This window comes from Eptatretus burgeri, chromosome 11, assembly GCF_056783735.1.
Source record: "Eptatretus burgeri isolate ZD-2024b chromosome 11, Ebu_testis_v1, whole genome shotgun sequence".
NCBI lineage: Eukaryota > Metazoa > Chordata > Myxini > Myxiniformes > Myxinidae > Eptatretus > Eptatretus burgeri.
The window spans coordinates 96431110-96446763 of record NC_140971.1 but is presented as its reverse complement, the minus strand read 5'-3'; the positions used below and the strand labels follow the sequence as shown (position 1 = coordinate 96446763).

The 15654-nt window shown below is 47.0% G+C and overlaps 1 protein-coding gene across 3 annotated transcripts in view; it reads left to right on the top strand.

Annotated features, from left to right (window-relative positions):
- The first annotated feature begins 643 nt into the window (after positions 1-643).
- Positions 644-15654, top strand: part of COG4 (component of oligomeric golgi complex 4) — a 72264-nt gene continuing 57253 nt past the window's right edge. For 2 of the 3 annotated variants that reach the window (XM_085847520.1, XM_085847519.1), the window contains exons 1-6: positions 644-799; positions 6937-7019; positions 10627-10741; positions 12095-12269; positions 12637-12830; positions 15043-15148. In XM_085847520.1, coding sequence (XP_085703646.1) covers positions 683-799; positions 6937-7019; positions 10627-10741; positions 12095-12269; positions 12637-12830; positions 15043-15148 — 790 coding nt within the window. In that variant the 5' untranslated portion in view covers positions 644-682. Of the gene's footprint in view, positions 800-2108; positions 2226-6936; positions 7020-10626; positions 10742-12094; positions 12270-12636; positions 12831-15042; positions 15149-15654 lie in introns of those variants that run through there. The other variant, XM_085847521.1, reaches the window with a different exon arrangement.

The following is a 15654-nucleotide window of genomic DNA, read 5'->3' as shown; positions in this document are numbered from 1 at the left end:
TCTCCAGCGCCAAACGATTCATGAGCGGTGTATAATCACCAGATGATCCGGAAGTGAAAAAATCGAAAGTTTTAGATTCAGGGCTTGTGTGGCGGTGTAGCAGTTGACACGTCGCCTTTTTTTGTTGCAATGGGTGGTGCTGTCTATCACAGACCACAACCAAATTCCGAACGATCTTATTTCCCAGTTTGGAAAATTCTCTGAAATCTAAATCGGGTGGATGTGTGGCAGGCAGACGCCCTGTTGTTGAGGGCCCCCTGCAGCAGGTGCTGAGTGATAGGACAGCCCACTTCTCTCCCCCCCCCCCGTGGAGGACTTAAGTCGATAAAGTGGTATATTATTTAATTAATGTGGTTAAATTAATGTGTCACACAATGGGCCAAATGGTCTCTTCTTCTGCCAAGGTTCCGTGTTTAAGATCGTCCTTGAACCTCGGAGGGGGTGTACATCTCATATAGTTTTCAGCTCGGTCGTGACTTTTCTCTTTTTTTTTTTTTTTGGAACATTCAGCGCAAAATATACGGCATATGATTTGAAGAAACCTCATTTTCTTTTAAAACGTAGGTTTGAACTGCGCAAGGCATGACTAAGGAATGAATCAAAGCCAAGAGAGAATAGAAATATTTATTTTTTAATTTTTTTTATTTATTTAATTAATTAAAATTCATTTCCGGGTGTTGGTATGACGATGGCAGCTTCCTCGTCTGCTCGAGCTGCTTCCCTTTCCATGGATTTTATTTGCAGCCTCACGGAATTAGGAGACCTACGGAAAGCGTACGAGCAACTGTGCAAAGAGGAGGTGCATCGCTTGCACGTCATCACACCTCGTCATTCCACCACCAATTGGCACCTTCGATCTCCATTTTTCAGACTATCCTCTCCTTCTTCTTCCTTCTTCTTCCTTCTTCTTCCTTCTTCTTCCTTCTTCTTCCTTCTTCTTCCTTCTTCTTCCTTCTTCTTCCTTCTTCTTCCTTCTTCTTCCTTCTTCTTCCTTCTTCTTCCTTCTTCTTCCTTCATCTTCTTCTTCTTCTTCCTTCTTCACCACACTTAATTTTTTACTCAAAATTAATTCATTCTGCGTTTACATGTTTTTTTTCCCTCATTTTGTGACTCCTCACCGCGCCATTTTTACACATCACGCTTCTTGTTATCTTTTTTACAGCGCGGCGACATCGCGCTGTTATATAATTTAATTGGCTATTCTGTCCTGTGCCTTCTGTCACACTTATTGTGGGCGGAGATTGCCGGGTGGATTGTGGGCGGAGATTGCCGGGTGGATTGTGGGCGGAGATTGCCGGGTGGATTGTGGGCCGAGATTGCCGGGTGGATTGTGGGCGGAGATTGCCGGGTGGATTGTGGGCGGAGATTGCCGGGTGGATTGTGGGCGGAGATTGCCGGGTGGATTGTGGGCGGAGATTGCCGGGTGGATTGTGGGCGGAGATTGCCGGGTGGATTGTGGGCGGAGATTGCCGGGTGGATTGTCGGCGGAGATTTCCGGGTGGATTGTGGGCCGAGATTGCCGGGTGGATTGTGGGCGGAGATTTCCGGGTGGATTGTGGGCGGAGATTTCCGGGTGGATTGTGGGCCGAGATTGCCGGGTGGATTGTGGGCGGAGATTGCCGGGTGGATTGTGGGCGGAGATTGCCGGGTGGATTGTGGGCGGAGATTGCCGGGTGGATTGTGGGCGGAGATTGCCGGGTGGATTGTGGGCGGAGATTGCCGGGTGGATTGTGGGCGGAGATTGCCGGGTGGATTGTGGGCGGAGATTGCCGGGTGGATTGTGGGCCGAGATTGCCGGGTGGATTGTGGGCGGAGATTGCCGGGTGGATTGTGGGCGGAGATTGCCGGGTGGATTGTGGGCGGAGATTTCCGGGTGGATTGTGGGCGGAGATTTCCGGGTGGATTGTGGGCGGAGATTTCCGGGTGGATTGTGGGCGGAGATTGCCGGGTGGATTGTGGGCGGAGATTGCCGGGTGGATTGTGGGCGGAGATTGCCGGGTGGATTGTGGGCGGAGATTGCCGGGTGGATTGTGGGCGGAGATTTCCGGGTGGATTGTGGGCGGGGTTAATCCGGAAGAGCGACGTTTTTTGTGCTGAATCATTTTCTGTGTGACGCTGGAAGTTGATTTTCTGAGGAGGAAGTGATAATCTTCCTGTTCCGTTAGTTGTTGACGCGCAGCGTTGCAACTACTCTCGTTAACCTCCGACATCGAAGATGGATGGAGGTTACTGTTTTCACCCCTTTCTGTTTGTTTGTTTGTTTGTTTGTTTGTGAACAGTATTACGGAAATACTCCTCGACAGATTTCCACGAAACTTGGTGGTGGGGGGGGGGGTTAGGTCTGGTCCAAGGACCATGCCATTAGATTTTGGTCTTGGTCCAAAATCCAATATGGCCGCTATGGCGGCCAATTTGAAAAAGTATTTGAATTTTTTTTTGCATTTCTTCATGTTTTAAGTGATTTCCAACCCCCCCCCCCAAAAAAAAATTTTTTGCAACTTTTTTTTCAACAAAATTTCGATTTCTTTTTTTTTTGCATTTCTACATGTTATAAGTGATTTCCAACAACAAAAAAAACATGCCAGAATTATAATTGCGGCTGATTTTGGAACTTCAGGTGGATATACCCACGTAAAATCAATTTCTGTCTCAAGGAATCTAGTTATGACGAATGAATTGAGTATGTAAATGTTAAAAGTAAAAGGGGCATCCACGCACTGTTGACGTCAAATTGAATGAATAGGATATCAGGTTCACTTGAGTGACCTCGCAGTATTGGCGGTGGAGGTTTTGCACTCCACCGAGTGCTCCTCCTCTCGTTCTTCATTCTTTTTCACCAGAAATATTTTTAAAACGTTTTGTGGAGGTGATTTCTTCCTCTTTTTTTTTTTTTTTGGTGACAGAAGTGGTTATTACAGCGCGGCGACATCGCGCCGTTATATAATTGGCTATTCTGTCCTGTGTCTTCTGTCACACTTATGGCCGCCGCGTACGTCCCTTTGATCTGAGGGCTATAAATATAAATTTGTCCAACGTCACAACTCTTCCCATCATGCATGTTAATTCACCGCATATTAAACAACGTCGTAATCTGATTTACTGCAAGTGAATTTTTTTTTCCAGCCGTGAGGGGAAAAGTAGGCTGAAAACTGCTCCCAACTACCTTGCCATGGCCACTATCCATACACCTGACGTCATAATCTTCGAAAATTACTTTCTTTTCCTGAAACAGTCTCTCGATTCCCAAGAATCCATGGATTGAAGATAAAAACATGAAAAACAATTTTATCTGCTTGTAAATGACGGGGAATGGCTTACTTTTCCGCATTTCCTTGAGTTATGACCAGTTGTAGCTTTTTATGGCTTATTGAGGTGCTTCACTCGTGCACCTGCACCTGTTGTTGGGGAATCCTGGCTGGTGGTGAAACTTGAAGAACAAGCAATGAACTTTGTAATCATCTTTGTTGTGCCTTGCACTCACAGTGAGGGATGTGTGTATTTGTGGGGGATGTCCAGGTGTTTCTCAAGAATGGTTTGCAGGTGAGTTCCCAAATTGCCACCCACCACCTGGTGTGACGTGTGTGCTCGCCAGTTAAACACACGTCATTGTTTGGAGTCGAAGAGGAGGTTGACCTGGTAACCTGGTAACCTGGTAACCTGAGGTCAATTATAATCAACATTTTCATTGATCACCGTGTTGCTTGACTCGTATTGTGATATCCCTCATGTGTGGTGGAACCTTCATGAAGGGGGCCGAGCACAATCTGCACGTTCATTTTGTTCGAGTTGAGCATCAAGCGAGCAGCGACTACCATTTTAAAGTGCTCGGTGTGGTGAAATGGTAGTTACTTCCAGTTGTGGTAAAGTGGTAGTTTTGCTATGAGGTGTGGGGAAGTAGTTGCTGTTGGGTGTGGTTAAGTGGTCATTGCTGCTGGGTGTGATAGTTGCTGTCGGGTGTGGTAAAGTGGTAGTTGCTGCTGGGTGTGGTAAAGTGGTAGATGCTGCTGGGTGTGGTAAAGCAGTAGTTGCTGCTGGGTGTGGTAAAGTGGTAGTTGCTGCTGGGTGTGGGGAAAATGGTAATTGCTGCTGGGTGTGGTAAAGCGGTAGTTGCTGCTGGGTGTGGTAAAGCGGTTGCTGCTGGGTGTGGTAAAGCGATAGTTGCTGCTGGGTGTGGGAAAATGGTAGTTGCTGCTGAGTGTGGTAAAGTGGTAGTTGCTGCTGGGTGTGGTAAAGTGGTAGTTGCTGCTGGGTGTGGTAAAGTGGTAGTTGCTGCTGGGTGTGGTAAAGTGATAGTTGCTGCTGGGTGTGGGAAAATGGTAATTGCTGCTGGGTGTGATTATGTGGTCGTTGCTGTTGGGTGTGGTTAAGTGGTCGATGCTGCTGGGTGTGGTCATTGCTGCCGGGTGTGGTTAAGTGGTTGTTGCTGCCGGGTGTGGTTAAGTGGTCGTTGCTGCTGGGTGTGATAGTTGCTGTCGGGTGTGGTGAAGTGGTAGTTGCTGCTGGGTGTGGTAAAGTGGTAGATGTTGCTGGGTGTGGTAAAGCAGTAGTTGCTGCTGGGTGTGGTAAAGTGGTAGTTGCTGCTGGGTGTGGGGAAAATGGTAATTGCTGCTGGGTGTGGTAAAATGGTAATTGCTGCTGAGTGTGGTAAAGTGGTAGTTGCTGCTGGGTGTGGGAAAATGGTAGTTGCTGCTGGGTGTGGTAAAGTGGTAGTTGCTTCTGGGTGTGGTAAAGTGGTAGTTGCTGCTGGGTGTGGTAAAGCGATAGTTGCTGCTGGGTGTGGTAAAGCGGTAGTTGCTGCTGAGTGTGGTAAAGTGGTAGTTGCTGCTGGGTGTGGGAAAATGGTAATTGCTGCTCTGTCTGGTAAAGTGGTAGTTGCTGCTGGGTGTGGTAAAGTGGTAATTGCTGCTGAGTGTGGTAAAGTGGTAGTTGCTGCTGGGTGTGGGAAAATGGTAGTTCCTGCTGGGTGTGGTAAAGTGGTAGTTGCTGATGGGTGTGGTAAAGCGGTTGCTGCTGGGTGTGGTAAAGCGATAGTTGCTGCTGGGTGTGGTAAAGCGGTAGTTGCTGCTGAGTGTGGTAAAGTGGTAGTTGCTGCTGGGTGTGGTAAAGCGGTAGTTGCTGCTGGGTGTGGGAAAATGGTAATTGCTGCTCTGTCTGGTAAAGTGGTAGTTGCTGCTGGGTGTGGTAAAGTGGTAATTGCTGCTGGGTGTGATTATGTGGTCGTTGCTGTTGGGTGTGGTTAAGTGGTCGATGCTGCTGGGTGTGGTCATTGCTGCCGGGTGTGGTTAAGTGGTTGTTGCTGCCGGGTGTGGTTAAGTGGTCGTTGCTGCTGGGTGTGATAGTTGCTGTCGTGTGTGCTGAAGTGGTAGTTGCTGCTGGGTGTGGTAAAGTGGTAGATGCTGCTGGGTGTGGTAAAGTGGTTGTTTCTGCTGGGTGTGGTAAAGTGGTAGTTGCTGCTAGGTGTGGAAAAATGGTAATTGCTGCTGAGTGTGGTAAAGTGGTAGTTGCTGCTGGGTGTGGTAAAGTGGTTGTTTCTGCTGGGTGTGGTAAAGTGGTAGTTGCTGCTGGGTGTGGTAAAGTGGTAGTTGGTGCTGGGTGTGGGAAAGTGGTTGTTTCTGCTGGGTGTGGTAAAGTGGTAGTTGCTGCTGGGTGTAGTAAAGTGGTAGTTGCTGCTGGGTGTGGTAAAGCGGTAGTTGCTGCTGGGTGTGGTAAAGCGGTAGTTGCTGCTGGGTGTGCTAAAGCGGTAGTTGCTGCTGGGTGTGGTAAAGTGGTTGTTTCTGCTGGGTGTGGTAAAGTGGTAGTTGCTGCTGGGTGTGGTAAAGTGGTAGTTGCTGCTGGGTGTGGTAAAGCGATAGTTGCTGCTGGGTGTGGGAAAATGGTAGTTCCTGCTGGGTGTGGGAAAATGGTAGTTCCTGCTGGGTGTGGTAAAGTGGTAGTTGCTGATGGGTGTGGTAAAGCGGTAGTTGCTGATGGGTGTGGTAAAGCGGTAGTTGCTGCTGGGTGTGGTAAAGCGGTAGTTGCTGCTGGGTGTGGTAAAGTGGTAGTTGCTGCTGGGTGTGGTGAAGCAGTAGTTGCTGCTGGGTGTGGGAAAATGGTAATTGCTGCTCTGTCTGGTAAAGTGGTAGTTGCTGCTGGCTGTGAGAAAATGGTAGTTCCTGCTGGGTGTGGTAATGTGGTAGTTGCTGATGGGTGTGGTAAAGCGGTAGTTGCTGCTGGGTGTGGTAAAGAGGTAGTTGCTGCTGGGTGTGATTATGTGGTCGTTGCTGTTGGGTGTGGTTAAGTGGTCGATGCTGCTGGGTGTGGTCGTTGCTGCCGGGTGTGGTTAAGTGGTCGTTGCTGCCGGGTGTGGTTAAGTGGTCGTTGCTGCCGGGTGTGGTTAAGTGGTCGTTGCTGCTGGGTGTGGTTATGTGGTCGTTGCTGTTGGGTGTGGTTAAGTGGTCGTTGCTGCTGGGTGTGGTTAAGTAGTCGTTGCTGCTGGGTGTGGTGATGTGGTCGTTGCTGTTGGGTGTGGTTAAGTGGTCGTTGCTGTTGGGTGTGGTTAAGTGGTCGATGCTGCTGGGTGTGGTGATGTGGTCGTTGCTGTTGGGTGTGGTTAAGTGGTCGTTGCTGTTGGGTGTGGTTAAGTGGTCGATGCTGCTGGGTGTGGTAGTTGCTGTCGGGTGTGGTTAAGTGGTCGATGCTGCTGGGTGTGGTAGTTGCTGCCGGGTGTGGTAAAGTGGTAGTTTCTGGTTATCATTTTCGAAGACTTGTTTGACTGACTTTGCCAACGTTGCAATTGAACCACTGATCTCCCAGATGTTGAGCAGACTGTCTAACAACAACACAACTTTGTATCGTCTTGTTCTGTTTTTGTTTTGTATTTGCATTTCCATTCTGTATATTAATAAAAATGGATTCTTCTGCTTATTTAATCTATAAATCTTTCCTTGTCCATTTTAGGAAGATGTCACGCGAGCATTGGACTTGCTTGTTGAACGCCGTGATCCTTTGGAGGCAAAGATGGATTCTTTACGTCGCATGCGGTGAGAGAATGAAGAACTCGCCTGGCTGGGGGAAGGTAGAACAATGGATTATGGTAATCTCTGTCGGTACCCGGGTAGAACGATGGATTATGGCAACCTCCGTCGGTACCCGGGTAGAACGATGGATTATGGTAATCTCTGTCGGTACCCGGGTAGAACGATGGATTATGGTAATCTCTGTCGGTACCCGGGTAGAACGATGGATTATGGTAATCTCTGTCGGTACCCGGGAAAAACAATGGATTATGGTAATCTCTGTCGGTACCCGGGTAGAACGATGGATTTTGGTAATCTCCGTCGGTGCCCGGGTAGAACGATGGATTATGCTAACCTCCGTCGTTACCCGGGTAGAACGATGGATTATGCTAACCTCCGTCATTACCCGGGTAGAACGATGGATTAAATCAACATGACGTTGCTGGAGGTATGCTAACCGCCATGGGAACCAATTAGAAGGTTTCGTTTTCTTTCATCGCCCCTTTGCTCTGATGAAAGGTTAAGGAGTGAGGAGTTCAGTGGGTCGGGTGTGGAAGGAGGGTGGAGTGGGTGTTGCAGATGTAGTTTGTGGATGTAGTTTTTTGGGGCATTAGTTGAAGAGTTTTCCACAGCTTATGAAAGAGGTTCACTTTACGATGGTGAGGTTTGGATATTGTTGTGCGATGTCACTTTGGTGTAGTGGTGTGTTTCATGGGCTGAGTTGAAGTGTTCAGCATATGTGGTCGTGCTAGGTTGTAATGGCCAGGCTTTGTATGAAGAATCATTACCCCACGCAAGTCGAGTGAAAAGCGGGGTTGAGCAATTGGTTCACTTGTCTCTGTCTGTCTGTGTCCAAACATCAGTTTATGATCGAGGAACAGCTTTAGGAACTCACCGCAGGGCAAAGAAGAATTTTGTGTCTCAAGGGACACTGGATACCATTGACCAGAGTCGCAGGGCCAGGCTGAATGTTCAGGGAGCTGAGGCGTAAAACTGTACGTGCGCTAAGGGTGGACAAGGAGGCTTTTGTGTGAGGAATCTGTGAGGGGGTAGAGCATCACCTGTGGTCAAGTGATTCTCGTCCCACTTGCAGGGGAATTCGCACATTGCATTCATCCAAGCCCATCCCTCGGAGCACTGCAGTTCGAGCAGAGAGTGGTAGGCTCTTGACAGAGGAGTCCGAAGTGAAGGCCCACTGGGCCGGTTACTTTGAGCGGTTGTACCAGGCTGATCCACCAGCTGTCGAGTTGGACGTCAGGGGTGTTACAATCCCTGTTGCTGATCCTCCAATCAACAGTGGTCCACCTTCGCTTGTGGAAACACGGGCTGCGGTGAATCGGTTGAAATTTGGGAAAAGCTCCAGGGATCTGTGGCATCCATGCTGAACTTCTCAAGGCTCGTGGAAATGCTGCACTCGTTGCATGCAGTTGCATGCAGTTCTGTGCTCTGCCTGGAACACAGGCATCATCCCAACTGACTGGAAGAGGGGCCTTGTTGTCCCTCTCTGGAAAGGGAAGGGTGATCGTCAAGACTGCAACAACTACCGAGGGGTGACGCTGCTCTCAGTGCCGGGCAAGCTCTTTGCTCGGATAATTCTTGATAGGGTTCGACATCATCTGCTTGAGCACCAGCGTCCAGAGTAGTCAGGCTTTACACCAAAGAGGTCAACGATTGACCGTATCCTTGCTCTTCTTGTCCTCACCGAACGCAGACGAGAGTTTCGGCAGGGGCTGCTTGCAGCTTATGTTGATCTCTGTAAAGCGTTCAATTCAGTGAATCGGGATGCCCTCTGGAGGATTCTTGGTCTTCGTGGGGTGCCATCAAAACTGCTCGATCTGATGTCTGAACTATACTCTGGTACTGAGAGTGCTGCGAGATGTGGTGGTACCATCTCTGACTTATTTACAGTTGTGACTGGAGTTCGTCAGGGGTGTGTACTGGCCCCCACACTTTTCAACACTTGTATGGACTGGATTTAGGGAGGATGTCGGAGAGATCAAGCTGCGATGCATCATTTGGGAATGTCAAGATCTCTGACCTTGATTTTGCAGATGATGCAGGCATCTTTGCAGAGACTTTCAATATCATTTTGGGGGCCCTCGAGGTGCTGAATGAGGAGTCGGAGCCGCTGGGATTATGGGTTTCCTGGGTCAAAACTAAGATCCAGGCTTTCAATGACATCTTGGATGCTGATGTCCTGTCTGTGCCTGTTTGTGGTGAGGATGTTGAGGTCGTGGAGAGATTTACTTCCCTTGGCAGTGATATTCATGTCTCTGCTGGCTGCGAGTCAGAGGTCAATAGACGTCTGGGTCGGGCCTGGGGAGTCATGGATTCACTGGATCATGGGGTGTGGCGCTGCCACTACCTGTGCGGGAGGACGAAAGTCCGAGTCTTCAGGTCCTTGGTGTTTCCAGTCTTGCTCTATGGATGCGAGACTTGGACTCTGACCAAGGATCTGAGACGGACACTTAATTCCTTTGGTACCAGGTCTCTTCGGAGAATCCTTGGCTATCGCTGGTCGGACTGTGTCCAATGAGCGGTTGCTGAGAGACTCAAATGAGATTTGTTACCTGCATAGTCTGTGAGCGTCAGCTGTGGTTGTATGGACATGTGGCTCGTTTTCCTGACGCTGATCCTGCTCACCAGATTCTCTCAGCGAGGGAGTCTCCTGAGTGGAGGAGGCCAATGGGCCGACCACGTTCCTCGTGGTTGCAGCAGGTTGATCAGCATCTCAAGGAGATGGGGATGGGCCAGGCGTCTGCCTGGGGGATAGCCAGACGGAGGCCCCTGGAGTACCGGCGGAAAGTGGACACAGCGACGCGCTGCTCTGGCGCATGTTCCCATACCTGACCTGACCTGAACAGCTTTATTTCATTTGAATGTTATATTTTGAACACGAGTCGGACCATGAATGTGTAGTTTTACAGTTTGTACTTTGGCTTGGAATTTGTCCTTGTTGTGCATGTATCGAGAGGAGTGAGATTTTTTGACTCAGGCTCCCTGTCTGACGGTCTCAAAACCCTACCATTTAGCAGGACTCGGACAAAATATTTCGGCATTTCACGTCATCACGACCAAATGCTTTAAATTTCAACTTGATCGGACGCATTGTCTGGCAGCCAGAATGATTTCATTTTTTTGATCTGGGTTTTATTATTACTATTATTATTATTATTATTATTATTTTTTTTCGAATGAGGCTCACTTGGCTGCACCTGGATGGGTTTGACCTGGAGGAGTAGCAGCAGCTGAAATGTGAATCCTATCCAGGTTCCTCCTGATGACTTCATCTTTGCTTCTTGCTTGTTTGGGTTCCTTCTGATGTCTCCAATTCAGTACTTGTACCTATTTGGTCTTCCATTTGATTTGATTTGAATTTATTTTAATCCCATTCTTAATCAAATTGAATAGTAATAAAAAAAAAAAACGTCGCGGGTCAGGGATAGGTGTCCAATCAAAGCGGGACGTCTTGGTTCCCGGTCATCACTGCCAGCAGTTATAAAGTGGCAGTTCTAAGTGTATCTCTTATTCATTACATAACACACCAGTACACAAACACCACACAAAACAAGACCCGGCGAGGGTCTGCAATCTCCGATTGCTCTTTTTCTAGCTTATGTTGTTTTATCAGGCCCAATTTGCAAGTGATCGAAGGAGATGCAAAGCAGCTTGCACAGACAATCACCTTCACTTGCAGCCTGGCTGAGAACATCAGCAGCAAAGTGCGCGAGCTGGATGTCGCCAAGGTGCTTGTTCAGGTTCCCGTTCAAGTCGTCTCTGTTTTACATTTGAATATCCTTATTTGATTGTGTGTGTTGGTTCATCAATGAATGACAACATCGTTCCACTTTCTGAAATTCTGTGATTTTAAAATGAAGAAATGATTTCTTTCGGCCTGTTATTGGAAGCTTGCAGAATGTCCCCCTTACCGAATTGCATCACGACAAGTTTACACAAGAATGGTGGGATACAGCCGTGCTCAGTTTATTTCAACATGGCAGATGTTGGACTTGCTTTCAATAAAAGAGATATCAATGGTGGTGTTTTTACCGTGTTCACCAATTACCGACAACCAGTCAGATTATTAATTATCGATGAAGATGATTTTGAATATAACCTGCGATTTGGTTGTCTAATTTTAGAATCTCACGCATGTTGTTGAAGCTAAAAGTCAGTGTGTGTGTGTGTGTGTGTGTGTGTGTGTGTGTGTGTGTGTGTGTGTGTGTGTGTGTGTGTGTGTGTGTGTGTGTGTGTGTGTGTGTGTGTGTGTGTGTGTGTGTGTGTGTGTGTGTTTTGTTGACTTGTCTACACTCTTAAAGCACTAAACCACTGGACAGGATGAGTTGATATTGGTTGGTTGTTTAGTAATGGAGAACGGACATCAAAGACATTCGGATTCCAAGTCCGGATGAAGATCAATGTTAAAAGATGACATCGATCTTCGCCAAGTTCAGAGATGGGGGGGGGGGGACATTAAAACGAGCGATGTCCGACCGACGGACTAACTGGCCGACCATCTGTCCTTGTACTTTTGTGTACGTGCTAGTTCAAAAACTGTTGAACATTTCAGCTTTCATATTGCAGATATCTATTCCTCATGACATTATCTCAACCTGATTATATCATGGCTCTGGTTGGCTGAATTCTATTGCCATTTGTAACCATCTCAGTAGCTTGGCTTGTGTCCGCGATATTTCAAAATCCGTTGAAGATTGAGCTTTCATAATAGACAGATCTATTCCTCCTACTACCCAAAAGGCATGGGACCGAGAGTATCAGCTTCTTGTCGAAATTGATTCTTTCACATACTGAATTCATGTATAAATGAGATATCATGCTGTGAATTGCACCAATGTTGCCGCCGTAACCCTTTAAGATCCCAGATTGTTAACGGGAAAGGTAGACTCCATTGATGTTTTGATGATGATCAAATTGAAGAGCTTTTGTGGTTACAATGGGGGTATAACATTGATGGGCTGTGAATGGCGTTTTGAACAAATTGATTGGTCACTTAGCTCTGTGAACTGATTTTTATGATCTCTCTTGCAAAACTGCATCCAGCGATCTGTTGAGATCGATCGTTACTGTGTTTTTGGCAGACACGAGTATATCAAGCGAGCCAGCGAGCTGACGACATATTGGACCTCAAGCTGTGCACAGATGGAGTTCAGGCTGCCCTTGCAGATGAAGACTATGAAAAAGCAGCTGCCCACATTCATCGCTTCCTCTCACTTGATTCTGCCGTTATTACGCTCAGCCAGCAGGGACCGGAAGGTGAAGAATCGGTCTCGGCGGCCTCTGCGGCATGGCCGGCATTTTGTATATTGTGGACGTGTGTGGATGTTGAGCTTGTATGAGATGGTGATTTAAAGGAGAGTTGACTGAGACCCGATAGCTGCCGACAGCCATCTTGTATTGTTTGGCTCTTCATCGATCTTTTGGCAGGAATGTTTCATCCTTTGAATATCCAGCACTGCCATCAGTGTTGTTATTTTAACTATTTGAATTGATCAGCTCAGTGCCTGACTCGTACTTTAATTTTACTCTTAAATTTAAATGATGGGTCAAGAGCAATGGTATGATTTTTTTTTTTTAACTCTTCACTATTCCAGTCTCATGACTGTATTTGTGAATGTTCTAGGTGGGGCTTGGGCAGATGGGCTGGAACGCTTGCGTGCTGCTGAACAACAGCTCAAGCAGTTGGTCGCGGAGCAGTTTGAGGCAGCGGTGCGAGCAGGCGATGGAGCTCAGGTTGAACGGTTTTTTAAACTCTTTCCCCTGCTCGGCCTTCAGAATGAAGGCCTGATGCGCATCGGGCGCTACCTCTCTCAGCAGGTGTGTTTGAATGTCTTGTCCAACAGCTTGCAGTATACACACCTTGTAGGAAGGAAAAAAACAAAACACGATTCATTGTGATGTACATTGGCACAGAAGCACATGTCAGAACAATTACCTTGACCTTTAACCCGGAGGGGTATGATGTAAATGAAGTGTAAATGCACCTTGCTCTAGGCTAGCTGAGGGCAATTTAGTTCCAATCGGACAAACTTCAGTCGAGCTTTGCAGAAATATGTTGAAATGTCTATAATTGTCATGATGTTAAAATTAGGTCAAGGTCACATTAATTATGTTAACCCCGCATACTTTACATTCACATAATTGATGCAAAATTTCATTCCGATAGTCCCAGGTAAAAAAAAAAAAAATTGGATACACTGCCAAGACTCGTATGAGAGCTAACACACAGAAGCTACAACAGGGGGAGCAGGAGACATGAGGGGCGGAAGAGGGAAGGAAAAAAAAACTGTGGAACTGAGACATGAAGAGATCTGTGGAAGGGAGAGGGATGAGGCGGGGTACACAGGGTAAACAAGATGGACGCGACAGGGTCTTTCAGGTTTCAGGAAGGAAAGCAGGGAATTTGAAGGAGGTGGGTTTGAGGTGGATTAACAAGGGTGGAAAAGATCGTGGTTTTGGATGGAGGAAGATAAGAGATGGTGGTGAACAGCTGTTTTGAAGACCTGGAGGGAAGAGTGGGATTGAAGAGAGTGAGGGAGTTTGTTCCAAAGGTGGGGGGAAAAAAAAGAGGAATAAAAGAGTGAAGGTGAGCAGTAATTCTTGATTTTGGTACCAGAAGGGGGTTGCTGGAGGACCTTGAGCGCCCTATGGAAATATGGGGGGACATCTCAGACAGAGCAGGGGTTGGCGAGACAAAAGAGAAGACTGTAAAGACAGAAAGACCACTGACCTGCCTGTGGTGAGAGACCCAAAAACAGCCTCATCACAGGAGATACCAATGATCCTAAATGCCTTGGTTTCCACAGTGTCAAGCCGATAAAGGTGAGAGGCAGGAGCACCAGCCCAGAGGGGAGAGCAGTACTCCATCAGGCTGCGGATGAAAGCTTTGTATGTGGTTAGGAGCTCAGGTGGGCCGAAGAAGGACTTTGCACGATGGAGAATGCCCAGTCGGCGACTGGCTTTGGCGGCCAGCTTGGAAAGCCTTTGTCAGGATTGAAAGACATGTTCCACGTGTTGGACCAGTTTGTGATTTTTACCCAGACCTGCAGAGAGCTAAGAAGCTGCTGCTTGCCGGTCTGAGGGATGACAGATGGTATGGCAGAGGGTGGAGTCATCAGCAAAGAGATAAAGAGGATTTTCCAGAGTCGGAGAGATCATTGATGAAAACCAGAAAAAAGAATAGGGCCCAGTATGCTGCCTTGAGGAACTCCAGCCTGGACATGGAGAGGGGATGAGAGAATTCCATTCAGAGATGCAGCTCGGACATTGGTGGAAAAAAGAGAGAAAAACCTCAATGGTGGTTTAGTATTGCAATGGGTGTAAGACCTTGACCTTTAACTCTGAGCAGAATGATGTAAATTACGTGTAAATGCGCCTTGCTCTGGGACATCCAGAGAGGGTAATTTTGTTCTGATCAGGCAAACCTCAGTCAAGTTATGATAAAAAAATGTTAAATGTCTATAATTAGGTCATGACCTTAAATTTGGTCAAGGTCAAATAATTTATCAACTGTGTATTTTCTATTGACATTATTGTTGCAAATTTCATTCCAAAAGTCCGAACCGTCTCAGAGATCTCGTTCAGAAATTGGGAGTGTTGAGAATGCAGGAAGAAAGAAAAAAAGAAAAAAAAAAACACCAAAATGGTGGTTTTGCATTCCTCGGGGTCTAAGAAACTTGGGGTACCATTAAAAATTGGGGGCACTAAGTGTAGAAACAAACCCTATCACATGTATTAGCCTCCCTCTGTCCTATTGGGAGAAGTTTAATAAAGACAAAGGTTGGTAGAATGACCTGGAAAGGATGGGGTGGTCTTGGGGAGGGTGAATGAGAGTAAAAAAGATCATGAGTATGATGCGACGGAGGGGGTGGGGTGACCTTGTATTTTTATATCAATTTTATGGACGTTGGAAGAAGGAAACATGAACACAGTGTGTGGGATTAAATTGTGAAACAAGATGTCATTTTCACAAATCTTGCGTTGTTATTATTTTTATCATTATTTTTTTGACAATGTCGACAAAACATAGATTGCACGGCAGGCGGAGAAGCAGCTCCAGGTTTCCGAGAACATGGAGAGCGGAGAGAAGCGTGCCGCTGTCATCTTCGCAGACAACCTCACCCTACTTTTTGAAGGTTGTTTATTTGGACACACTGATCTCGTTTTTGTTTTCTCTTTTGCATATCTTTTTATGAACCAGTGCCCATTTCAAATTGTCTTGATGGCATTAAAAGTCAAGTGTCAACTGGTATCATGTGTCCAATCCGAATCCTTAATACTGATGCCTTCAGCTAAGTTTGAACTTTTAACACCTGAGGTCTCAGTGCCTAACTACATCTTCTCGCCAAGTAACAATCCACCACCATACCCTTGGTTTAGTTTTTCCTTGTATATTGTGACTTTCAGGCATTAATCCTGTGTGTGCTGGTTTTGAGCAAAGGGAACGCTGTCCTGTGTCGGGCATATTTTCATGCTCACTTGTTTGTGCAGATGTCCCACAATTCATGAGTGCATCCCCACACAGCTCCATTGTGATTTGGATCGACACTTCATAAACGCCAGGATTTTCAATAATTTTCCTGATTTCAAGAGAGTTGATGTCTCTAATTGTCGTTGAGCTCTCGGAGCCAATTGCTCAACC